Below are 26,421 nucleotides of genomic sequence, written 5' to 3' on the forward strand. Positions count from 1 at the left end.
AAGTTATAAAGTTTCCCCATCTGAATTAAGTTCCTAACTCTGAGGCCAGACCTATGATATGGCTCTGATGAAAGCTTTTTACAGTTGTAAATCTGTTTTTGGCTGATGATTAATCTGATATGTTGGTGAAATTTAAAACCCTGTAATGGTGTAGAGGTACAGTATATTTACGGTCTTTGGGAAGAGTTAAAATAAAAACTGTTAGTTGTTACCGTAGTTCCACGATGGCCTCTGCTACTCCCCAACACATACACACCATAAGTCTGCATTGCTTATGCGTGCACTATAGATTATTGCCAGCTGCAGAAACAGAGGCTTTACTAAACCTTTGCTCTATAATTTAGAGCCCTGTGATTGCCAATGATGTTGGATGTGTTCCTACTGTGCTCAGTCAGTTATAGTAGGGTTTGAAGAGGAGTGTGAAGCAGATGAGCTTTGTGTAGAGTGTGAGTTGTGTGCAGTGGATGTTCCAACTCAGCAGTCATGATTAAAGACCAGTTATGTCATTGATTAGAGCAAATTCATCAGGTAAAAAGGCAGAATCAAAGGCTTTGAAACGGACCTTTGAAACGACTCAAATCCTGGAGGAGTGATGTCGAATGATTAAACCATGTTTCAGATAGTTATGCCATCACCCTGGTTTAAAGGGGCAATAATTCAGATTTTTTTGTTGAATTTCTGCTCTAAATAGCTAGCTTACTTGTTCCTATTATGGAAATGTGACTTTATTGTGTGTATGGGGGGCTGTGGCTTAAGGGGACTGTGGCTTAAGGGGATAAGTCCTGTCGATATTGCTGCAATTCCTACTGTTCGCCGATAGAGGTCGATAAATGTCACCGATTACTTGATGCCCCTTTAAACTTTGAGCATGTCACACCTTGTCTGTTATAAAAACAGGTGTTTGCTTCTTTTCAGGGACCTCCAGGAGACATAGGCCCAGCAGGGATACAGGGACCAAAAGGACCACGTGGCTTGATGGTAAGATGAAGATTGATGGTAGACTTGACAGCGTGAACGCAGGATTTCAGCCAATGCCACTGCACTGAACTCTGTCCCACAAACTGCACACTCCACACAAAAATAAGTAGTGCTTCATCGGGTGCTCCATCATATCAGTCCGCTGTCACTAACGTACATCTGCTTTCCAGGGTATGGAGGGAGCTATGGGCCCTGTTGGCATCATTGGCCCCAGCGGTCATCCTGTATGTACCTCATATCTCATCGCATCTGCCAAACATCATGTTACTCCTCTCTCTTTTTTGGCAGTGATGGAGTGATGCTCTCTCTCCTTTCTCTCCATCAGGGACCCCAGGGTGACAAAGGAAGTCGAGGGGAGACGGTGCGTGGCTCTGTTTTGATGAATCCTTTTCTGTCTGTAGTGTGAGTACAGAATAGAATACTTAGTATGGAGAGGGCACACCACTCAGCCTCCTTCGCCCACAGCACTTTTCATTTCCTATTGTGCTCCGGTGTTTGTTGTTACACTCACAGTGACACTTAGCTGCAGTGGAATTCATGTCAGGTTGATAAATGTTGGCTGCATGCTCATCTAAAGCTCTCTGTTGGACTCTCACACACAGTTCACGTATGGATTGATAGTGTGAAAACAGAGTGCTGTGAACAGGCTTACAAGGAAGAAGTGGAGAGGAAATTCAATTCGTCTAGCAATTCAACATAAAGATTGTCTATTGAATCTGCAGGAGTAGGATGAAGTTATACATGATAGAACAATATCTTGTCTGCTTTCAATTGCCTGCAAAATACTGTCAGATACATTCAATTGATCTGGGATGGTCCACTTATGAATATTGCTTTGTCTTTCTCTTTCTTTCTCGTTCAACAGGGGTTACGAGGACCAAGAGTAAGTAATTACTCGTCTCTGTAATTATTCTTCTTAACTAAGGCCTGTGATTCTCTCAATAGTAGAGGAAATTAATTCATTAATTAATCAACTTCTGTATAGGCTAAGCTGTACTACTTTGAAGCCTAATGTTGTGGTGCAATTTCTCAGGGACCCCCTGGTCCTCGTGGACCACCTGGACCACCAGTAAGTTCTTCATTTAACATATGAAAAAAGACATACACTGCATACATCTCGTTTTCCTTTAAACAAGTGAAAATTATGGCTATATGTGTCTTTCTCTCTTTGGTTTCCAGGGGCTTCCTAGTTCTCCCCTTTCATTTGTAAGTATATTTCCCTTTACTTGTCAATGTATCAGGAAGATTTAAGTGTAAATGAATCTGGTGGCCTAATTTCCTTGTTGTCTTCTTCGGTAGAAAAAGGAGGCTCTTGGTGCTGCCTTTCAAGTCATCATTGATTCCCATGCTGCGCTGAGGTCAGAGGTCAGTTTTGATGGAAACTATATTGCTCTCATTGCAAGGAATCACTGTTGCTTGTTGGTTAGTCTCTGGTGATTGCTGATATGGACTTTCTTTGTAATAAATTGAACAAGTACTGCAATTCTATCTTGCATGCACACATAACACTCACATTTAAAATATCTGTCATAGAGGTCATGATCCCTGAAGGGAAATCTCATCATTGCAGAAGCAAAGAATCGAAGTGTAGGCTGGTGAACAAAGAGTAAATAAATTCAGAGTTGTACAAAATCATACAAAAATACGTCCATATTTATGTCCAAAGCAGAATTATCAGAATATGGACCTGCCCATGTTAGACCAGGGCACAGAGATCTTCAAGACGCTGCAGCACCTCAGCACCCTGATCCAGAGCCTGAAGAACCCGCTCGGAACCCGCGACAATCCCGCCCGCATCTGCCGAGACCTCCAAGACTGTGAGCAGAGGATGTACGACGGTGAGGAGCCTACATGGAGAGACTTTTAAAATGCTCCGTAACATTATATATATGTACAGTGTATTTTGCACATGTTCATGTTGTCCTTGTTAATTAAGAGTCGTTTTCTCTTCCACTGCTACTCTTTGAAAGGCACTTACTGGATCGACCCAAACCTGGGCTGCTCTGCTGACACTATTGAGGTGGCATGTAACTTCACTGGTGGCGGACAGACTTGCCTGAAACCCATCACAGTTTCCAAGGTTAAGATCACCTCTCACATTTAGCCATTTGCCTTAGCTAGACAAAACACCCCGTAAAATTTGAATACATATTACTTGGATTCAGACAAAACCACACCTGGCACATCTTTGGTTAGCAAGCTCTGCAGACAGTGAGTGAACATCAAATCCAAGAATGCCAGGTTGATACTGGCGTCCTTGTGGAGAACGTTGTTCCCAAGTTGCCTTGGAAAGAACACATTTCTCAAGAGCTTGAGCACAGAGAAGCTTCCTTACAGTTGGAGATGGGCTTGATGTCGTGCATGTGATCAATTAAGCCGCACAGCTGTTCATTTTCCCATCTGTCTCAACTGGCTCTGTACTATAGACTGTAGTGTTGTTTGGACGTGATGCGTCGTTCCCGCAATGAATCTTGGGGCTTCCCATTCATTCTCGTTGGCCAAGTCACAGTACGATGGTTGGCAAGTAAGCTTCCAGGATCTTCATCCGTCCCCCGTCCTCACATTCTTTTGTTTTGGAATCGTACTTCAACCATTAGATACAACATCAAACGCCTCATGGAGGACACAAGAACACAAATTGAGACCCAGTGTCTGGATTCAATTGTAAACACAAAACACAATTGTGGGAACACATGATAATACTTAAACCGTGCTGTCTAATATGTACAAATGATTGTTACAGTGACTGATAGAAAATACAATTGCTCTATAGTTGGAGATAGGAGTGGGTCGTATCCAGATGAACTTCATCCACCTTCTGAGCTCCGAGGCGGTGCAGCACATCACCATCCACTGCCTGAACACTCCTGTGTGGGCAGCAGGACCCTCCCTGCGGCCTTCAACCAAGGCTGTGAGTTTCAAGGCCTGGACCGGGGAGAAGATTCAGGCAGGAGACCTTCTGGAGCCGCTCATACCCAGGGACGACTGCTGGGTAGGCAATGATACTATAATGGCATGGCTTGATAGTAGCACTTCTTCCATGTAAAAGTCTATGCAATACTCAATCCACTGGTCCAAAATGTATACACCCTTTTTATTCTTTTGTCACACACACTGAATCGCAATTCTCTCATCATGTGACATGATACAACCTTGACTTTCAGATCAAAGATGGCCGCTGGCATCAGACCCAATTTGTCTTCCAGACCCAGGACCCGAACTTACTCCCCATAGTGGATGTGTACAACCTGCCTACGACAGAGCCTGGCTCACGCTATCACCTGGAGGTTGGACCAGTCTGCTTTTTATAGGGCCTTGTGGGAGCCTTGAATACTCCTCAAAGGAGTGACTGAATGGGGGAGGGTGGATAGGGGAGACTGGTGCTTCTCTAAGTTTCCAGAACAGCAGACCCCAATTTCTCTCCACATTATATGCTTGGACTGCAGAGACAGGAGGGGGCGCCAGAGAGGGAAGGCCCATTGGAAATGCAGAGATAACTGAGACGTCTGGCACTAATCCGCCTATGGAAAATAATAAGCTTCTTTTTCAGAGACTTGTTTCTGTGATACAAGACCTGGATGCCCAGAATGGAAGAAAGTAATATGAAAGTCTCGTATCTGTCATCTCTCTTGGACCATGTTGTAACATATTCCCTTCACGGTCTAATACCCTATTTTGCAAAGTCTTAAAGTTCACAAAAGAGATCTGTACAGAAATATGGAACATCTGCAAATGCAATAATTCCTGTTTTAATGTTACATCTTTTAAGTATTATTTATACATGTATATGTACTGTATATTGTAATATAAAGTGCAATAGTTATTGTTCCACAGCCTTTTGAAGCAATTCAGGCAGATCTCAACATCATTTCACTCATTCAGGTATACAGTGTGCCCAGGACACACAGTGTCTCCAGGTAAGTCTTTTGAGCCTCTAGTAACTGTCCAATGCTGAGAAACCCGCATAAGAACTATCTTCACACAAACAACTGCTGTGTGGTACTTTCCATATTAAAGTGGGTGTAAGGATGCCACAGTGTGAATGGAGAAAAGTGTGTCAAGATGCTACCTCGTACCGCACCTCTCATCTCACAAGAAACAAGATGTTTCCTGGGATAATCTGGGATGACACAGAGGTGACACCTGGTGCTGCAATAGTTGACACTCGTTTGATAAAGTCTTGTCAGTTCTCAGAAAAGCTATGTATGTACTTTACTTAAAAGGGAAGATTGTATAGTATAAATACAAAAAGGCCAAATTCACTAAATTATCTTTTCAAGGTAGTATTTTATGACATTTTCAATATTCTTTGTATGAGTCTGACACTATAAGTTAATTTAGTTTTTTTTTTTTTTTTACTTGTTCAAAATGTAAATGTGTATAATTATGCAACCTTTATTATATACAGTGGATGCTATTTAAATTTTATTTAAATTCCTATGGGCTTTCCAATTCAAAACCAGGCAACAAGTTCATGTTTTCAGCATTTTTGGTCATTTGGAGCTTTAAAGATTTTATAGGCTGTATGTGTTTTTATAATTAAACTGTCCTGAACAATCAACTGTACTTTGGGACATATTCCCATCCTTTATTATTTACTGTTGATAGTGTTTGTCACCTAAAATGTGCAACACTGAAGTTTGGTTTCACTAGTCTATAAACTCAGAGGACTCCCCACATTACACAACACTAAACTACCACAGTACACTATAGCAGTACAACACATCCCATCTGTGGAGAGTCCAGTGTTCATCTGTACAGGTATTTTATGCTCCACTAAGAAAGCCTAATGATTCAACAGACAATTCAATAAATGTTTGAAACCTTTGTTGATGAGCAAGCTTCAAATGTTTTCATGAAACCAGAAACCTCACAGCGATTAGAAAAAACCCCAGCAAAATGAGAAAATATAATGCATTTAAACTGCCTACTTCTGCCAGTGAATTTTAGCTTGCTTGTACTCATTTCACACCTGGAACCTTCTACTCAAACACTGACACCCCACCTATTGCCATCGAACACATGGAGAAAAATTGTGTCCTTGTAAAAGCTGTAAAAGCCATTCTTCTTACTTCCAATCTCCACCACAAGGACACTTTTTTAACGACTTTTCTCCCCACTGGCATTACTGGCATCCAGAGGATTATTTCTACTCCGGTCATGTTCAATACAAAAACAGAGGCAGACTTAGAGGTTTCAAGCACTGTATTGGCAGACTATGGGAAGGTGCGGGCCAGGGTCTTATCTTGGGCACATGGCGTGGCGGCCCCCATCGACGGGCAGGGTGACCCCCGTAATGAAGCTGGCTGCGTCGGACGCCAGGAAGGCGATGCTGTGGGCCACCTCCTCCACCTCCCCTGGTCGGCCTAGGGCATGGGTGTGCTTACACTTCGCTAAGAACTGGTGGAGAAAAAGATTTGGAGGATGACAATGGGGGAGGAGAAATACACATGCCTTTTTTTTTTTCATATAGATAATTTTTTGGGCATTTTTGCCTTTGGATAATAGAAAGACAGGAAAGATTAAGGAACAGAGAGTGGGGTGATGACAGACATCCCAGGATGGATTCAAACCACAATTACATGGTACTCACCTTAGCCAACTGAGTATGCTAATATATAGCCTAATGCATATTGTTACTTTGATACATTGCTGACTGGCCTTTACAGCAATGTTGTCCATGCTGTCACATCCCTGGACTTGAACAGAGTGTCCAACACTTTTTTGTATGGAACCTCAAATGCGCGTAATCCATCACAGTGGGAAACATACAGTAGTGACGAGACGGGTTACCTGAGCATACTGCTCCTCATCCAGCCCTGCTCTCTTGTGGACATCTGTGACGATCACACCTGGGCTGAAGAGATAAAGTAAGATACAGTACATCAGAAATGGTCCAGCCCAACAAAAACAACCGATTCCCCTGATTTTGAAATCACAAATTCTGAGGATTTGTTCTGTGTAATCTAACAATGTGTTCCCCAAGATATGAATGGGCAGGAAAATGTGAACGAGCTCGCTTATGTGACACAATAAAATATGAATTGCACATACCAGACTGAGTTCACTCTGACTTGCTTTGATGCCAGTTCTGAAATAAAAAGCAGTCACATGACCTCCTACGCTCTGTTGGACCATTATGAACTTTTAACATTTTGAACATACGATGAGAAAATGGTTCACTCACCAAGTGCTGTACAACGTGTGAACTGGTCAATGGCAGACTTTGACATGCAATAGGCCAGAACACCAGGAAACTATTGAAAGGGAAAAAGAGTTCTCAAATAATGCTTCATAAAGTGACAGATATCTGGAGGATGGGGTGGAGCCTACATGGCCAGCTGCATAATACCCACTGATCTCTGTCCATTGACACTGGATACGTTGATGATGGAGCCTTTGGTCTTAATCAGGTGGGGCACACAGAGTTGAGTCAGATGGTATACAGATCTGGAATATGGAAACATAAGGAAGGAAACATCTGAACTGAATAAAAGCACTGGAGATATACAACGGGATTAGCAACAGCTATGCATAAAGGATGATTACTAGGGATGGGACGATCTGCTTATCTCACAATACGATTCAATACGCGATATGGGGTCCATGATTCGCTACAACCACAATACGATGAAATAAATGAAATTTCAACGGCAACAAAGTATGACTGTGCACAAGTCTGTTTAATTCTGAGCCACCAATCTTTCTAGCGATGGCACTGGCTTGCTACAATGTAACAACAATTTTTCAATGTCGTTACAAAGTGAAAATAATATAATTTCAATGGAGAGCTTGTGAAATTGTGATGGGCAAGCCGTCTCATCTGTGATTACTACAGCAGAATAAAATGTTAGCTAATATCGCGATTCATTTTGCTGCCCCACGATACGCATAAGAAACCCTCAGCATGAAGATCTCTCCTTTAGAGTCGGTCAGGTGTTTGAAGTCCTACCTCACGTTGATGTTCATGACTTTATCATACTGAGACAGCTCTGTTGTCTCGATGCTGCCCATAGCCAGGATGCCGGCGCTGTTGACCAGGACGTCCAGCCGGCCAAAGTGAGCGATGGTCTGCTCTACTGTCTTCTTCACCGTCTCCTCATCAGTTAGGTCTCCAGGGACGAGCAAGGGCTGGACGATAGATAGATAGATAGATAGATAGATAGATAGATAGATAGATAGATAGATAGATAAGAACTTTATTAATCCCAGAGGGAAATTCAAATATTCAATCACACACATACAATGTTTCATTAAATAGTGACAGCCATGTTTTGTGCACAGATGTCAGCATCAAATAACACACATCACTTGATACCAGGTGTTTGACTTGAAGACAATATGAAAAATGGAATAGCGCCCGCACAAGGTAATGCTCCAACAAACCGTTAATTGACAACGTTTTTCTTCTTCGTCAGGTCGAACATACTGTATGAGCACACTACACCCATATACACAGACTAGAGTAAGCTGAAAACTTCAAGGGGAGGGGCAGCACATGACAGGTTTGGATGAAATGGGTATATGTCAATAGATAAGGAATACTGGGTTACCAATTACATGTTCAAACGCAACTATATCCAAAATATTTACAATATCCAAATCAATCTACAAATCTTTGCCATGAGTAAAACACACAGAAGTATATACATTTCCCTTAATGACTCAGTCTAATACGATTCTGGTTGCAATAGAAGTTAATTTCCATCTCCCCCTCATGTAGGGGTCTTCATATGTTCTACGCCTGTGTACTGGAGGGAGGACACACTACGTTTCACCTTCAAAAAAAATGCACGGCCACTGGGCTTTTTGGGTCTTGATTTCTGAAGCTACATCTGTGATCTGCTATGCGCGTCTTGAGCACACAGCTTGTTTTAAAGATCTAAGTAATACATAGACATAGAACAGGTGAGGACCCCTAGACGAGGGGGAGATGTAAATATACTTCTATTGCAACGAGAATCATACTGGGTCTACAAATTAGACACCATGTCCCCCAGAGGAATTAATTAAAGATTCAGTAATTTCGCACAAGCTATGTTGTATGTTGTTGTAGTTATTTGGGGAATTTTATATCCTTCTGTGGGTAATGCTCATGGCAAAGATTTGTAGATTGATGTCGATATTGTAAATGTTTTGGATATAGTTGTGTTTGAACATGTAATTGGTAATCCAATATTCCTCATCTATTGACAAATACCCATTTCATTCAAACCTATCATGTGCTGCCCTTCCCCTTGATGTTCACTGCTCACTCTCTCTCTACGTACAGTATATACTGTATATATACGGGTGTGGTGTGCTCAGCATATGTTTGACCTGACGAAGAGCCTGAGGGCTTAAACCGCTGTCAGTGAACGGTGTGTTGCAGCATTACAGTGGGGGCTCTATTGACATGGAATATATTTAAATGTATTCTATCCCAAGATACATTATCCAAGAGCAGTCTATATTTTGAAATATGATCTTATGGAAAGATACATTATTCATGAATATGTTAAAAGATATGTTAAAATATAGGCTATGCTCATCCCAGGATACATTGGGCCTACACATGAATATATTTACCTACATTTTGAAAAGGCTTGCAACTGTATATTATTCATAAATATATTTACTTGTATTTTTAATTATGTGTCAGACTCAGGTTCCGTATGGTTACACTTAGAACCGATGGAGGCTCTCCTATATGGAGAGAACATCTTGACAAACTCCATTCAAAAAATTGTCAATTTAATAATGTCTGGCTTATTGGCAAACATAAATATCCTAGAATATGACATAAGTCATTTTACGAATCATGATCCAGTCCTCAATTCGGCATACATCTTATTCACCAAGCAGAACTCATTTAAACTTTAAAAATGGATTCCTACTGTTCCCTACTGCCCACCACTATATATTTCGTAACACACGAACCCATTCTTGAAGTTGATAAAATAAAATAAAAACTGCTGCTTGGTGAATTATATGTATGCCAAATTGAAAAGTGGCTCCTATTGAATCAGAAAAGGCGTGGAGACACAGTTTATGTTTTATGTACCTTTGCCGATAAGCAAGGCAACATTAAACTGCCAGATTTTTAAATGGAGTTTGGCGTGACCTTCTCTCTAGAAAAGAGAAGGGAAAGTATCGGGGCTGGTGACTGTTAGGGCACGCGGAGTCTTGACTCGTGAATACGTTTCATGTTAAGGCGGCGCTGTGTTTAAATTCGACTTTACTCATTAGTGGTTAGCTACCTTGTGTCAGTCTGAATCGTGTTAAATTGAGTCTGTACCTCCGCTGCTCCACAGTCGGTGCACTCCTTGGCTACTTTGGCGAGGTTTTCCACGTCGCGGCCGTTGAGCGCGAGCAGGGCACCGAGTTTGGCGAACATGATGCTGGTGCCTGCCCCGATGCCCGAGCTGGCACCTGTGATCAGGGTCACTTTGCCCTTCAAGGAGGACACCTGAAAACAAGACAGCAAGGTGTACATTCCCCGATCCAGTCCATGACACGCTGTAATGATTAGATGACTTCACGTTTGACAGCTATGAAAGCAATGAGCAAATGTGCTAAAAAAACTGCTGAACAACATGCATGCAAAGAAAATAGTCTTACTTTAAAAGCGTCGTCTGTAGCCATATCTTCTGTGAAGTAACTTTGGAGCTTATTATTTGAACTAAAAGGCTGAACACGTCGGACAGCTCTGGTTTCGTCCAACGGTGATGACGCACCTGATGACACACCAGGGAGCGACTGATTTGTAGTTTTAACCGACCATCTTTGTTTGCTCAGCACAGTTTGAAATAATTTATTTTTCTACATGTAGAAAAAGGCATGTTTGGACACAACAGAATAGCAAATAATTATAAAACGTTTATTTACTACAAAACATTGACAATTTATATACATAGACAGTCTATGGTCCGTTCTCAGAAAAGCTACATATGGCACAATTAGAATCACCATGAATACATCATAAATACAAAAAAAAAAAAAGCAAGAAAAAGGTTGTTTTTGTATGTTGAGATTAAAAAACAATAAAAAATAAAATCAAATAATAATAATAATAACAAATAAGTTGCACCTTAATTAAAAGCAGAATTGAAAAAGGAATAAAACAGGCATATACAAAAGCACTAAAATAGGTAAAAAAATAACAAACTACATGTAAACCCATCTTTACAAAAAGTGACCACATGAAATTCAGCTTACTGCGGCATACAATTGAAGTCTTTAAAATGCTAAAACCATTCCTGTGAACAAGAAGAAATGTATCTGGACCAAGATGTACTTTCAAAATAAATATAACAATAATAATAATATTATTAATAAACAATCAGGCAAAAACTCCATAGAACTGTGTAAAAAACGAGTACAATCTGTTTAAAAATGATTAAAATAAATACCTCATTGTACCAGAGGCAATGTGATGCAGCAGAGCAACCTTGTGGGTGTTTTTACATTGCACATTAAAATAAATCAATCAAATCAATGTGTATCCATGATCCTGTAGTTAAAACGATCTAGTTAATTAATTCAGTACCAGTTAATATAGCCTACACTTCCAAACCCTGCATAACCAACTGCATTATCACTTGGCAAAACTCAACTTGATATCTCCTCAAACCACGGCTGGCACGCAACTACACGCTACAAAGACGGAGTCTGTGTAGCAGGTAAAAAACCCCGCTCCGCCCCGCCTACGGGACGCGTCGTGTCCGTGTCCCATGTATTTCGGCCGTTAGAGCCAATCTGTGGATATCATGTGTGATGGATGGACGGACAAATAAACAGAAAAAACAGGCGGAGGCCGATCCATGGTACCACAAACCCCCCTGGACAAAAATTGCTCCCTTTAACTCTACTCTTAGTTATAAATGACTCTACTTTAGGTGGTAGAAGGCTCTTCCCATCTCTTCTCTTCACCTCCTCTTTTCCCTCCATTACTCCCCCCTCCCTCCCCCTTCTCTCTCTCTCCCTCTCCTCCTCTTCCTACACGGAGCTGACCCTCTCTGTGGTGTCGTCATCCGCGGGGTTAGGGTTAGGGTTCTGTCCCTGCTCTTCATCACTGGTCATCCTGCACCGACACAGGCAGGCCAGCAGCTTGTCTACGGCTCCTTTCCTCATGAAAACATACAGAACCAAGTCCACCAGAGGACTGAACTGGACGAAGATAAGACACAGGTTAGGATGAATGGGTTCAGTCTGACTTTCTATCGCCAGGCATGTAATGATCAGGGGCAGGAACAGCAGCGTGTAGTTAAGCAGCACCAGAACCAAGACTCCCACGATTCGCCGTTTTTCCTCAGGGGGGACAGAGATGGAAACAGACAGAGCTTTGAGGGTCCCAGCCAGGAAGAAGATGAGCAGGGGGAAGGGGAGGAGGAGGGAGATGGAGAAGAGGATGAATGGGAACCTGAAAGGCATGAAATATATGAGAATGAAGAGGACCAAGGAGAAGGCCCAGACCATGAAGGAGACCACCAGAGAGACCTTGATGTTTCGTCTGAAGTGGTACCACAGTGGACAGGCGATGACCAAATACCTGTAATACAAGATAGATAGGTAGGTAGATAGATAGATAGATAGATAGATAGATAGATAGATAGATAGATAGATAGATAGATAGATCCATCGGAAACACAAACACACACAGATGGTTAGTTACCTTTCCAGGGCTACACACACCATGAAGCCAACACTGGCCATCAACCCAGAGAAGTAGATATAAATCATGATGTCGATGATACTCCTCACTCACTCATGGTGCTTCCAACCGGACGACCATGAAGCACAACTGGATGAGGTCGGAGACGAGGAGGTTGATGACGTAGATCGGAGCAACTTGGCCATCTCGCACCTACAGGAACAGTGGTAAAAATAAACGAATGACCCGAAAAAGTAAAAATAAATGTATTTGAATAAATGAATTAAAAGAATGAATTAACCAGTGAGTGAGTAAAAGATATGATGTGTTGTGTTTCTTCTCACTAACAGCAATAAAATGAGTTGAACCACACGATACAGTTCAGGTGTCTTTACTGTTCAAGTGCAAATTCAATCACACAGGTATCACTACGCTGGCGTATCACTTAGCCAATTAAAGGTATACTGATCATTCAATTAACAAATCAATTAACAAAAAGTAGTGCCAAATGCTTATTCTAAATATTGAAATAAAGTATTCTTTTTCCAAATACATAACAGATGAATGAAAGAACGCACAAATCAATGAATGAATGTATAAATGTGTAGATGAAATAATGGTTGAACAAAGGCACAAATAAATGAAATACATGAATCAAGGCTTGGATGAAACATTAAGCAGAACTTGACAGAATAAAAGAAGAAATTGTATTTGCTACCTTCATTTATTATGAAAATAAATGAAGGTATCGCCTTGCCTATAGATATCGATATAGTTTACAAAGACAGACAGACAAATAAATCAATCATAACTCACACACCATGGAATACAGAGCACAGATGGCCAGCAAGGTCAAAGGAAGGCCGATGGAGGTGACGATCCATGCCGTCACACGTAAGGTGGCTGAGTAGTCATAGTAGGGGTTAGCATAACCGTGGGTGTTGTACTCTAAGGTGGTGGTGTTGTTCAAAGCTTCCATTCTTCAGAGTGAGACCTGTTGTTGGGGACAGCAGGTCAGGGAAAGGTGGAGGTTTCTTAGCCTCTACTCAACACTTCTCCTACTACCACCACTACTGCTTAAGACATAAGGAAGGGGAAACAAAAGTTGTTCGCTGAGGTGCAATGCTATGGTAAATTAGAATCATCGTGAATACATCAAACAATACCAGAAAATTAAGTTTTATATCTGAGAGATGTTGGATATCAAATCTCTGATGCTAGTCACTACCGTTAAAACTACTGTTACTACTACAATTAATAATATGAATAACGTTAGACATTAATTAAAAGCAGAATTGAGAAAGGAATAAAAAAGGCAAATACAGCAGCACTAAAATAGGTAAAAAGAAACAAGTACATGTAAGCCTATCTATAAAAGATGTGTTGTAAGAGGTGACCACATGAAATTGAATGTATGCTAAATAATGAAATATAAAATTTATGGTTTGAAAGCTGCTGGACCACAACCTGAATGTGTTGCATCTGCCAAGGTCCGCTGTCTTCTTCGTCTGCATCCAAGCAGCCTACCTTCAGCAGTTATAGTGTGAATAATCCCCCACAGCAGCTTCCTATTGATCTACATCTGCTTCTAATGTACAGATAACACAATCTTTGCTAGGAATCATCAGAGTTAACATGCATTTCCTGCAATAAGAGAAACGCTGATGACTGATTTGATACAAAGTTTGTAGCTTTTCTCTCTGGATCTTATTTCTTTATAGCACTTCTGTATCATACAGGATTACTCTGAGGTCACGGGAATATCTTCATTGATCTGTTTTGTTGACATTCTGGCTCTGACCATAGAAACTAAACTAAATAAACTAAACTAAACTAATTGAACGTAGATGGATAACGATCCAAGCAACAGTGAGACAAAAAGTCAAAAATCCATTTCAACCCTTTAGTCCTTGTCATTTTGTTTACTTATTACTAATTTGTTGTTCCCATATTGTTGTATGTTGTTGATGTGTATTAAAAATTCAATAAAATTGTATTGGGGAAAAAAAATAAAAAAATAAATCAATTTCAACATTTCCTGGTACATTTCCTGCTGATGTAACACTGCTGCTTTCTGGAGTCGTCACAAAAAGCTGTCCTGTGTTATCAAGAAAAGTTGACTGCAATTAAATTACATGGCTCGCTGAGACATTAAGTATAAAAATTGAGACATGAAGTATAAAAAAAGGCTGTGCTGTTATCAGCATTACCTGCTATTGAAACTACTGTGGCTGAACTCTGGCTATGAACTCCTACACCATGTGTCCCATGTCAAGAGGCTATAGGATAATTCAGCTTTCTGCGGCATACAGTTGAAGACAGATGCTAAAAAAATGCTAAAACCATTCCTGTGAACAAGAACAAATTTATCTGGACCAAGCTTTACTTTCAAAATAAATATAATAATAATAGTATTATTAATAATAATAATAATAATAATGATAATGCACTTTATTTATAGATATAGAATTACAAACAATTAAATGTGGTTTACAATATAAAATAAAAAATGTGAGCAATAATTAAAAACATAAACAGTAAATGCAGAAGAATGGGTCTAGCTTTATCTTATCGGCAGGTCTTACAGCCAATCTGTGGATATCATGTGTGATGGATGGACGGACAAATAAACAGAAAAAACAGACGGAGGCCGATCCATGGTACCACAAACCCCCCTGGACAAAAACTGTTCCCTTTAACTCCACTCTCAGGTGTTACACTCTATTCTCTTTAGGTGGTAGAAGGCTCCTCCCATCTCTTCTCTTCACCTCCTCTTTTCCCTCCATTTCTTCCCCCTTCTCTCTCTCTCCCTCTCCTCCTCTTCCTACACGGAGCTGACCCTCTCTGTGGTGTCGTCATCCGCGGGGTTAGGGTTAGGGTTCTGTCCCTGCTCTTCATCACTGGTCATCCTGCACCGACACAGGCAGGCCAGCAGCTTGTCTACGGCTCCTTTCCTCATGAAAACATACAGAACCAAGTCCACCAGAGGACTGAACTGGACGAAGATAAGAGACAGGTTAGGATGAATGGGTTCAGTCGAACTTCCTGTCGCCAGGAATGTAATGATCAGGGGCAGGAACAGCAGCGTGTAGTTAAGCAGCACCAGAACCAAGACTCCCACGATTTGCCGTTTTTCCTCAGGGGGGACAGAGATGGAAACAGACAGAGCTTTGAGGGTCCCAGCCAGGAAGAAGATGAGCAGGGGGAAGGGGAGGAGGAGGGAGATGGAGAAGAGGATGTATGGGAACAAGGTGTAAATGAAATGTATGATAATTAAGTGGGCGATGGAGAAGGCCCAGACCATGAAGGAGACCACCAGAGAGACCTTGATGTTTCGTCTGAAGTGGTACCACAGTGGACAGGCGATGACCAAATACCTGTAATACAAGATAGATAGATAGGTAGATAGATAGATAGATAGATAGGTAGATAGATAGATAGATAGATAGATCCATCGGAAACACAAACACACACAGATGGTTAGTTACCTTTCCAGGGCTACACACACCATGAAGCCAACACTGGCCATCAACCCAGAGAAGTAGATATAAATCATGATGTCGATGATACTCCATGGTGCTTCCAACCGGACGACCATGAAGCACAACTGGATGAGGTCGGAGACGAGGAGGTTGATGACGTAGATCGGAGCAACTTGGCCATCTCGCACCTACAGGAACAGTGGTAAAAATAAACGAATGACCCGAAAAAGTAAAAATAAATGTATTTGAATAAATGAATTAAAAGAATGAATTAGTAAAAGATATGATGTGTTGTGTTTCTTCTCACTAACAGCAATAAAATGAGTTGAACCACACGATACAGTTCAGGTGTCTTTACTGTTCAAGTGCAAATTCAATCACACAGGTATCACTACGCTGACGTATCACTTAGCCAATTAAAGGTATACTGATCATTCAATTAACAAATCAATTAACAAAAAGTAGTGCCAAATGCTTATTCTAAATATTGAAATAAAGTTCTTTTTCCAAATACATAATAGATGAATGAAAGAACGCACAAATCAATGAATGAATGTATAAATGTGTAGATGAAATAATGGTTGAACAAAGGCACAAATAAATGAAATACATGAATCAAGGCTTGGATGAAACATTAAGCAGAACTTGACAGAATAAAAGAAGAAATTGTATTTGCTACCTTCATTTATTATGAAAATAAATGAAGGTATCGCCTTGCCTATAGATATCGATATAGTTTACAAAGACAGACAGACAAATAAATCAATCATAACTCACACACCATGGAATACAGAGCACAGATGGCCAGCAAGGTCAAAGGAAGGCCGATGGAGGTGACGATCCATGCCGTCACACGTAAGGTGGCTGAGTAGTCATAGTAGGGGTTAACATAACCGTGGGTGTTGTACTCTAAGGTGGTGGTGTTGTTCAAAGCTTCCATTCTTCAGAGTGAGACCTGTTGTTGGGGACAGCAGGTCAGGGAAAGGTGGAGGTTTCTTAGCCTCTACTCAACACTTCTCCTACTACCACCACTACTGCTTAAGACATAAGGAAGGGGAACAGAAGTTGTTCGCTGAGGTGCAATGCTATGGCAAATTAGAATCATCGTGAATACATCAAAAAATAGTAAAAAAGTAAAAAAGGTTAGTTTTATATCTGAGAGATGTTGGATATCAAATCTCTGATGCTAGTCACTACCGTTAAAACTACTGTTACTACTACAATTAATAATATGAATAAAGTTAGACATTAATTAAAAGCAGAATTGAGAATAGGAATAAAAAAGGCAAATACAGCAGCACTAAAATAGATAAAAAGAAACAAGTACACATAAGCCTATCTATCTACCTATCTATAAAAGATGTGTTGTAAGAGGTGACCACATGAAATTGAATGTATGCTAAATAATGAAATATAAAATTTATGGTTTGAAAGCTGCTGGACCACAACCTGAATGTGTTGCATCTGCCAAGGTCCGCTGTCTTCTTCGTCTGCATCCAAGCAGCCTACCTTCAGCAGTTATAGTGTGAATAATCCCCCACAGCAGCTTCCTATTGATCTACATCTGCTTCTAATGTACAGATAACACAATCTTTGCTAGGAATCATCAGAGTTAACATGCATTTCCTGCAATAAGAGAAATGCTGATGACTGATTTCATCATGTCCATCTTCCTCTTTTTAGAAAAGAAAAAAAAAAGTTTGTAACTTTTCTCCCTAGTAGTAAAATGTATGCAATATTATGACCAGAGGTGTGGGTAATCTACATTTAGACTTTGGACTTGACTTGAGACTTGTGCCTCGAAATTTGAGACCGACTTGGGACTCAAGCAAAATTGACTTGGTCGCACCTCTGGAATTCAGATATTAAAATATTAAATTCTCAATTTCCTCATACAAGCAAGTTGCTGTTTTGGTGACTTGCTTGTTTCCAGTGTATTTTGCTAATAACTAGCGGCACTGGCTCAGCAGCTTGTGGTCCAGCGTCTGTGTCAGCGTGTGGCTGTACGTTTTGATATCAGAACTAACAATAGTGTTTCACTCTAGGATGGCAGCCAAAACAAGAAAAGGACCTATTTTACTCAAAGTAAACATTTAAGTAGGCCTAATCGTACCGTTTAAGTGACAGACGAACAATAATCCTATTTTTTCGCACGGAGTGCCATGCGGCCAGGGGCAGAAAGTGGGAAATTCAGGTCACTCAGTCACTCAGGGACGGTTTGTACGGCGCCTACGCAAATCATGTCATGGTGCTTAAGTGCACAGAACTGAACACACGCGCCGTGGGTCTGTGCTTGTTATTGAGTTTTCCACATTTTTGTATTTTTGTAAGATAATAATGTATATCCAGCAAAGAAAGGTATTGTGTTTAAGAGTACTACATTCATTCATTCATTCATTCAAACCTTTATTTAAGCCTCGAGAATCATTGAGGTTTCCCTCATTTGCAATGATGTCGAGATACAAAGTTAAAAAATAAAATACGCACACAGGCATAGAACGTTTTGTAGAATTGCAGTAAATGTGCTTAAAGACCAAGAACCAAACCAGGGATCTTTTAATGTGGCAAAAAACAGTATGTCTGTCCAAACTGAATGAAACAGCAACAACATGCAGCACCTGAAGATAAATAACAAGAGGTCATGTTAGTAGCTTACATTTTTTTTTATATGCATACAGTAGACAGTGATGCTTGAAAACATTATGGATAGTAGTTATTTTCAGCCTGGGCCTTGTGTTCAAAATTTCATCACTTTATTCACTGTTGAGCTTTCACACCTCCAGATAGTTGGGAGCACTGCGGTCCAATAGGTACGCTACAAACTAGGGCTGAACGATTTTGAAAAAATATCTAATTGCGATTATTTTGACTGATATTGCAATTGCGATATGATTTGCGATATTAGAGGGAATGACCATTTTTACATCATTATTCTCATTTTCATTGAAAAACGTATTAAAATGATTATGGTGTGATTTTTACGGGGATCTGTACCAAACAAAGATGTTTTCTACAGTCTGTAGAATATGATGTGTAGGCCAGGACATCTCTGCAGTGCGACAATATTTAATTTAAAATGGCATTTTGACACACATTTCGCCTTTAACAAATATTGCGCCTCCTGCGATTTGAAAATTGCACTAGGCCATATTGCGATTTCGATAAAATTTTGATTAATTGTTCAGCCCTACTACAAACACACAGGGCAAATACAATCTCCAACAGTTGAATCCAGAAAGTGATTAAAACATGTCCTTTCAACACAACAACACCCACAGAGCAGTGGGACCTGCCTACATACTTCCTAAATGCCGCGCTCAGTGCCACCCTGGCTTGATTCTGTGCCCCACCTCGGCCCCCCCATGTCAAAACGGCCCGGACACGCCACTGTCTAGTGCTAAAACACCATCCAACTTCGCTCCCAGGACTTATTCCTACTAACTGTCCCTAAAGTCCGTACTGAACTGGGAAAAAGGGCGTTTAGGTATGCTGCTCCCTCTGCTTGGAATCAGTTGCAAAATTACCTGAATCTTCGGGAGCTGGTCTCACTGGATGCATTTAAAGTGTTTCTAAATGACTTGGAAGCAAACACATCTGGCTGTAGATGTTTTGAATGTTGATGAAATGTGTTCTTTGTTTTCATTCTAAATTGTTATATGTTTGTTTTATGTCTGCAACCGTGTAACTGTGCTGCTGCCTGTCTTGGCCAGGACACTCTTGAAAAAGAGATTTTTAATCTCAATGAGACTCCACTCCTGGTTAAATAAAGGTTAAATAAAAATAAAAAAACTTCTCAAAAATCTCCCTGCACAGAGATTTAGGCAGTGTGAACTCAATCTAAGTAATGACCTATAGTCGACAGAACATAAACTTTGACCAATTTGATTTTTGACTTTTATATTTGTATTTATTTCAAAGTTAACATGGAAGAGGACAATTCTTAAGGTGAAAAGTGATTGTGATCATATAAAATAATTCGATTGGCTCCTATAATCGCGATCACTCGATTTTTAAATTATTGCAGCAGCCCTAATTGGTATGGTATCTGTTTTACCTTCATGTAGGTATACTGTGCTGAACTTGCAAGCTACTGAGCTTCCACAGTGTAGAAGAGCGTCCTGTCTGTATCTCCCTGCATCGAAGCTAAAACCCAAGCTTGCTTTCCTACTGTAAACATAGTCTTCATATCTTTCAACTGTAGATGATAATTTTAGTGTAGTAGCCTATAGCGTAGTTCCTTGTATTCCTCATTTAAATAATTACCCTTTATTGTTCATGTAGGTACTGTAGCAATAGTTACTGTCTCAGAAGAAACTCGCTGGTCAGTGTTCTATTCCTCCTGATTTGTTTAGGCTACTTTTAGACTTTAATGGTAATTTTGTATGTTTGTACATTATTTTTTGCTTTAGTTACTCAGATCTTTACCCTTGTGGATTTGCCTATGGGATTGTGAATAAATGGTTTTGTACTGTGTGTGGATTGCAGACGCACACTGTTAAACGTCACGCTAGTAAGTTGCTGTTCCAACATAAACAGACATCCCATATTTTACCCATAACTGTCTACTTAACAAGGTATTGCATCATTAAGTAGACAGCATTAGTGACAATTAAAAAATCTCACTGCCAGGTTTATAAAACCTGCTAAAGTGGGTCTGGCTCCTCAGCACTTGTAGCAAAGTCTTAACGCAGGGCTGCAGGGCGCTAGCGGAGTCCGTGTTTGATAAACATCAGAGCAGATACATGCGGTGTATGAATGCATGAATGTAGTGGAATTATAATTAGATTCATATCCTATTCAGCTGAGCTGGACAGGACGAGCAGAGTTCAGCTAATGATAAGTTTAAGTCCAGGTGGAACTTTTCCAACTTTATTACTATGTAGGTACCGATAGGCTTCGGAGCTTTAGCTTTCGAGAAGAGGTAAGACGGCATCACCTCATCCGAACAATGTTTTACAGTGCTCCCTCCCCCTTCTCTCTCTCTCTCCCTCTCCTCCTCTTCCTACACGGAGCTGACCCTCTCTGTGGTGTCGTCATTCTCTGTGTTGATCTGTCCCTGCTCTTCATCTCTGGTCATCCTGCACCGACACAGGCAGGCCAGCAGCTTGACTACGGCTCCTTTCCTCATGAAAACATACAGAACCGAGTCCACCAGAGGACTGAACTGGACGAAGATGAGATGTAAAATAAGATGAAAAATGAGGCCAGATGAACTTGTTGCTACCGTCAGAAACCAAATGATCGTAAGCAGGAACAGCAGCGTGTAGTTAAGCAGCACCAGAACCAAGCGTTAAGTTAACCACAAAAAGGTTATCTGATTACTCTAACGTGTACCCCCAACACTGTACAGGCTACTTTACTTAAAAAAGAGGATTATATAGTATAAATACAGAGGCCAAATCCACTAAATTATCTTTTAATGGTAGTATTTTATGATATTGTCAATATTTTTGTATGAGTCTAACACTAGACACATTCATTTTTTTTTTTTTTTTTTTTTTTAACAAAATGTAAATGTGTATAATTATGTAACCTTTACTATATACAGTGGATGCTATTTAAATTTTATTTAAATTAAATTTTCAATTCAAAACCAGGTATCAAGTTCATGTTTTCAGCATTTTTGGTCATTTGGAGCTTTAAAGATTTTATAGGCTGTATGTGTTTTTATAATTAAACTGTCCTGAACAATCAACTGTACTTTGGGACATATTCCCATCCTTTATTATTTACTGTTGATAGTGTTTGTCACCTAAAATGTGCAACACTGAAGTTTGGTTTCACTAGTCTATAAACTCAAGAGGACTCCCCACATTACACAACACTAAACTACCACAGTACACTATAGCAGTACAACACATCCCATCTGTGGAGAGTCCAGTGTTCATCTGTACAGGTATTTTATGCTCCACTAAGAAAGCCTAATGATTCAACAGACAATTCAATAAATGTTTGAAACCTTTGTTGATGAGCAAGCTTCAAATGTTTTCGTGAAACCAGAAACCTCACAGCGATTAGCAAGAAAACAGCAAAATAAGACAATATAATGCATTTAAACTGCCTACTTCTGCCAGTGCATTTTTTATTTTTTGTACTCATTTCACACCTGGAACCTTCTACTCAAACACTGACAATAATTGACAATAATTGCCATTGAAAACATGGAGAACATTTGTTTCCTAAAACCATTTTTCTTATTTCCAATCTCTACCACAAGGACACTTTTTTAACAACCCTTACAAAAAAAAGTCTGTAAACTTAATTTCACATGCAAAGAGGCAATTCACAGGTGAGAATGGCATTTTCACATGGGAAAGGGGAAATTTCACATGTTCGGATATGAAAACCAGGATGTGCTTTGAATTCACATGTGGGTTTTCACAGACTATGGGAAGGTGCGGGCCAGGGTCTTATCTTGGGCACATGGCGTGGCGGCCCCCATCGATGGGTAGGGTGACCCCCGTAATGAAGCTGGCTGCGTCGGACGCCAGGAAGGCGATGCTGTGGGCCACCTCCTCCACCTCCCCTGGTCGGCCTAGGGGATGGCTCTGTTTACACTCCTCTAAAAACTGGTGGAGAAGAAGAATTGGGGGATGAAGATTAGGCGGCTGGGGGGGGGGGATTGTCATATGCTTTTATTTGATAGTGGACAGTCGAAATAAACAGGAAAGATTAGGGGTGACAGAGTGGGATGACATGCGACAAACGTCCCAGGCCAGGGTTGGAACCCAGGACGTCACGGTTACATGATACTCTCCTTACGCCTAGACTACACAGTATGCATAACATTTTTGTATCTGAACTTGTTGCAGCATGCTTATTTTTCCATAAACAACTCAAGTTGTACTGTATGGATCATTAATGTACCATATGGGGGTACTTATGTTGCTTTTTTTGAGAAGGTAGGCATGCTGTAACTCAGTAGTCTCATCTCCATTTATTTCAGTGATACTGATTTATGTATCTTCTATTTTGTTTACTACCATGGTGATAAATGACTATAGCAAGCAAAATCTTAGCATGTATATACATTTATACAGCTTAAATACGTAGCAGACCACTGCATAGTCTGACAAAAATAGAAACCACGCGTGTCTCCAAAGTTGCGGCTCCGTTCCGCCTCCGTTTGAGATCCGACAACGTGCTGCGGCCAGTGGAGCAGCTGCAGTGAACTAAATGGCTGCGTAATGCACCTGGTGTAGCTGAGCCGTTAGCCAACTGAGTGACCAGGACACCCCAGAAACATGTATGCTAATATACAACGTAGTTCGTTTCGTAGGCTCGTAGTGTTACTTGCATCGCTGACTGGCCTTTACAGTAATGCTGTCCATGCTATCACATCCCTGTACTTGAACACAGTGTCCATCACTTTTGTATGGAGCCTCAAATGGACGTAATCCATCACAGTGGGAAACAAAACAGTGGTGACGAGACGGGTTACCTGAGCATACTGCTCCTCATCCAGCCCTGTTCTCCTGAAGATATTAGTGTCGATCACACCGGGGCTGAAGAGATAAAGATACAGTGCATCAGAAATGGTCCAGTCCAACAAAAACAAACGATTCCCCTGATTTGTTCTCTGTAATCTAACAATGTGTTCCCCAAGATATGAATGGGCAGGAAAATGCAACGAGCTCGCTTATGTGACACAATAAAATATGAATTGCACATACCAGACTGCGTTCACTCTGACTTGCTTTGATGCCAGTTCTGAAATAAAAAGCAGGCACATGACCTCCTACGCTCTGATGCACCATTATGAACTTTTACAATTTTGAATGTACAAGGAGAAAATAGTTCACTCACCAAGTGCTGTACAACGTGTGAACTGGTCAATGGCAGACTTTGACATGCAATAGGCCAGGAAACCAGGGAACTATGGAAAAGGAAAAGACTGCATTAGTGTTCTTCTTCACACTTCACAAAAGACATATGGAGGGTTGGGTGGAGCTGCATAATACCCACTGATTTTTGTCCAGCAACACTGGATACGTTGATGATGGAGCCTTTGGTCTTAATCAGGTGGGGCACACAGAGTTGAGTCAGATGGTATACAGATCTGGAATATGGAAACATAAGGAAGGAAACATCTGAACTGAAAAAAAGGCACTGGAGATATACAACAGGGTTAGCAACAGTATAAAGGATGATTACAGAGTCTCAAGTTGAGGAGTGAGTACTATGAAGCGTATGAATGAAATCTTGGTGTCATGCACCCCAGGTGTGGGTGGCGAGGGGCTCTGGGATGCCAGAAATCACTGTTGAGCCTCTTGGAGTTGTCGTGGGCCCAATTCAGCAAAACATCTGCATTGGGAGGAGACCACTTAATAACCCCAGTGACACACCTGCACTCACACACTGAACCCTGCAACATTTAGATTAGGCGGCTGGTGAATGGTGCTGCCTGTATGATGATTTATCACAGTGTAGGCCGATGTCCTCTATAGTCTCCATTTGTGGGTTATTACATCATTCTTTTGACATCTGAACTGGGTTTCTGTATGAATGCTCACCTTGGACTTTGGCATACAGGATTGCAACATCAAATCCTGTGCATTAGTAAATGCAGTAGCCGGTCCATGGGATTACATGACACTTAACAGCTTACAGCTCAGTATGGAGGGGTAATATACCTGATATACCTGATCTAAGTTGAGCATATAAATTGATCTTTTCTTCTTGACCAGGTTATATATATATATATACATACAGTATATATATAAAATAATAATTCTCAATCTCTTAAAAGGTTTGCAACTTTGGTTCCATCCACATTTCTGCAGCCTGTGCTTGTTTTACTTTCAGGAAGACCTGTTCTTTTATAGTGTGAATATCATTTTTTTGGTCATGACTCTGATTTCCCTTGCCCAAGGCCCCTTTGTTTGCACATCCCAATCAAATATTGTTTTAGCCGTATATGGCTAAAACCATTCCAGAGCCATCTCACCTCACAAGAATCCCATCATATAAGTGTATATGTATGAGAAACACTCAGCAGCAAGGTCTCTCCTTTAGAGTCTGTCAGGTGTTTGAAATCCTACCTGACATTGATGTTCATGACTTTATCATACTGAGCCATGCCTGTTGTCTCGATGCTGCCTATGGCCAGGATGCCGGCGTTGTTGACCAGGACATCCAGCCGGCCAAAGTGAGCGATAGTCTGCTCCACTGTCTTCTTCACCGTCTCCTCATCAGTTAGGTCTCCAGGGACGAGCAAGGGCTGCATAATCACACACACACACACACACACACACACACACACACACACAATGCTTCATTAAAGAGTGACTTTGCAGCCATTTTTTGTGCACAGATAGCGTCAAAGAACACACATCACTTGATACCAGGTGCTTGAGTCATTTAAGGATTGTTGTACAATTCTGTGGGTACTTATGGTAAAGATTTGTAACTTGATGTGGACATTGTAAATATTTTTGTATACAGTTGCACTTGTCTGGGAGGTTTTGCCTATCAGATCTAGCAGCGGGCTGCATTGGGCTGTGCGGGCCTGCGCACTTTATCTTATCCTACCGGCCCGTGCAGAGCAGCGGCCCACCGGCAAAACTCCCACAAAACAACCCGAAGAGTTGAAATTTCACTGAAATAAAGTGCTGCTTGGTGAATTATATGTATGCCAAATCGAGAAGTTGCTCCTATCGAAACAGAAAAGGTGTGGAGTTCACAGTTTATGTTGTGTGTACATTTGCCGATAAGCAAGGCGACACTAAACTGCCAATTTTTAAATGGAGTTTGGCGTGACATTCTCTCCATACAGAAGAGAACGGAATGTATCGGGCCCGGCACGCAGTGTAACATGAAAACGTTTCATGTTAAGGCGGCGCTGTGTTTAAATTCGACTTTACTCATTAGTGGTTAGCTACCTTGTGTCAGTCTGAATCGTGTTAAATTGAGTCTGTACCTCCGCTGCTCCACAGTCGGTGCACTCCTTGGCTACTTTGGCGAGGTTTTCCACGTCGCGGCCGTTGAGCGCGAGCAGGGCACCGAGTTTGGCGAACATGATACTGGTGCCTGCCCCGATGCCCGAGCTGGCACCTGTGATCAGGGTCACTTTGCCCTTCAAGGAGGACACCTGAAAACAAGACAGCAAGGTGTACATTCCCCGATCCAGTCCATGAAGTTTTGGCACGCTGTATTGATTAGATAACGTTTGACAGCTATGAAAGCAATAAATGTGCTAAAGAACTGCTAAACCACATACGTGCAAAGAAAATAGTCTTACTTTAAAAGCGTCGTCTGTAGCCATATCTTCTGTCAAGTGAATAGTAACTTTGGAGTTTATTTGAATCAAGGAGGTTTTGAACTAAAAGC

At 40.9% G+C, this 26,421-nt stretch overlaps 5 protein-coding genes across 5 annotated transcripts in view; 1 reads left to right on the top strand and 4 right to left on the bottom strand.

Annotated features, from left to right (window-relative positions):
- Positions 1 to 6,015, top strand: part of col27a1b (collagen, type XXVII, alpha 1b) — a 60,008-nt gene extending 53,993 nt beyond the window's left edge. The window contains exons 51-61 of the mRNA XM_071897703.2: positions 916 to 978; positions 1,149 to 1,202; positions 1,304 to 1,339; positions 1,844 to 1,861; positions 2,012 to 2,047; positions 2,158 to 2,184; positions 2,278 to 2,343; positions 2,648 to 2,816; positions 2,949 to 3,058; positions 3,752 to 3,970; positions 4,143 to 6,015. Coding sequence (XP_071753804.2) covers positions 916 to 978; positions 1,149 to 1,202; positions 1,304 to 1,339; positions 1,844 to 1,861; positions 2,012 to 2,047; positions 2,158 to 2,184; positions 2,278 to 2,343; positions 2,648 to 2,816; positions 2,949 to 3,058; positions 3,752 to 3,970; positions 4,143 to 4,289 — 945 coding nt within the window. The 3' untranslated portion in view covers positions 4,290 to 6,015. The remainder of the gene's footprint in view (positions 1 to 915; positions 979 to 1,148; positions 1,203 to 1,303; positions 1,340 to 1,843; positions 1,862 to 2,011; positions 2,048 to 2,157; positions 2,185 to 2,277; positions 2,344 to 2,647; positions 2,817 to 2,948; positions 3,059 to 3,751; positions 3,971 to 4,142) is intronic.
- A 150-nt stretch (positions 6,016 to 6,165) lies between these two features.
- On the bottom strand, positions 6,166 to 10,679 carry LOC139910421 (3-oxoacyl-[acyl-carrier-protein] reductase FabG). Its single transcript, XM_071897710.2, has 8 exons — positions 10,579 to 10,679; positions 10,256 to 10,426; positions 7,931 to 8,109; positions 7,335 to 7,428; positions 7,166 to 7,235; positions 7,033 to 7,069; positions 6,772 to 6,835; positions 6,166 to 6,378 (listed from the first exon to the last, which is right to left on the bottom strand). Exons 1-8 carry the CDS (start codon positions 10,600 to 10,602, stop codon positions 6,220 to 6,222), a joined length of 798 nt encoding a protein of 265 aa, XP_071753811.1. The 5' UTR covers positions 10,603 to 10,679; the 3' UTR covers positions 6,166 to 6,219.
- A 1,276-nt stretch (positions 10,680 to 11,955) lies between these two features.
- LOC144539639 (uncharacterized) lies at positions 11,956 to 13,589 on the bottom strand. The gene is made up of 4 exons (XM_078285383.1): positions 13,431 to 13,589; positions 12,726 to 12,823; positions 12,632 to 12,691; positions 11,956 to 12,508 (listed from the first exon to the last, which is right to left on the bottom strand). The coding sequence occupies exons 1-4, from the start codon at positions 13,587 to 13,589 to the stop codon at positions 11,956 to 11,958; spliced, it is 870 nt and encodes a 289-aa protein (XP_078141509.1).
- A 1,845-nt stretch (positions 13,590 to 15,434) lies between these two features.
- On the bottom strand, positions 15,435 to 16,991 carry LOC139910367 (uncharacterized). Its single transcript, XM_078285384.1, has 3 exons — positions 16,874 to 16,991; positions 16,099 to 16,280; positions 15,435 to 15,987 (listed from the first exon to the last, which is right to left on the bottom strand). Exons 1-3 carry the CDS (start codon positions 16,874 to 16,876, stop codon positions 15,435 to 15,437), a joined length of 738 nt encoding a protein of 245 aa, XP_078141510.1. The 5' UTR covers positions 16,877 to 16,991.
- Positions 16,992 to 21,630: 4,639 nt separating this feature from the next.
- LOC139910413 (3-oxoacyl-[acyl-carrier-protein] reductase FabG-like) lies at positions 21,631 to 26,387 on the bottom strand. The gene is made up of 8 exons (XM_071897697.2): positions 26,333 to 26,387; positions 26,012 to 26,182; positions 25,134 to 25,312; positions 24,058 to 24,151; positions 23,899 to 23,968; positions 23,766 to 23,802; positions 23,534 to 23,597; positions 21,631 to 22,661 (listed from the first exon to the last, which is right to left on the bottom strand). The coding sequence occupies exons 1-8, from the start codon at positions 26,354 to 26,356 to the stop codon at positions 22,503 to 22,505; spliced, it is 798 nt and encodes a 265-aa protein (XP_071753798.2). The 5' UTR covers positions 26,357 to 26,387; the 3' UTR covers positions 21,631 to 22,502.
- Between the last annotated feature and the right edge of the window lie 34 nt (positions 26,388 to 26,421).

Source organism: Centroberyx gerrardi, chromosome 8 (assembly GCF_048128805.1).
Source record: "Centroberyx gerrardi isolate f3 chromosome 8, fCenGer3.hap1.cur.20231027, whole genome shotgun sequence".
NCBI lineage: Eukaryota > Metazoa > Chordata > Actinopteri > Beryciformes > Berycidae > Centroberyx > Centroberyx gerrardi.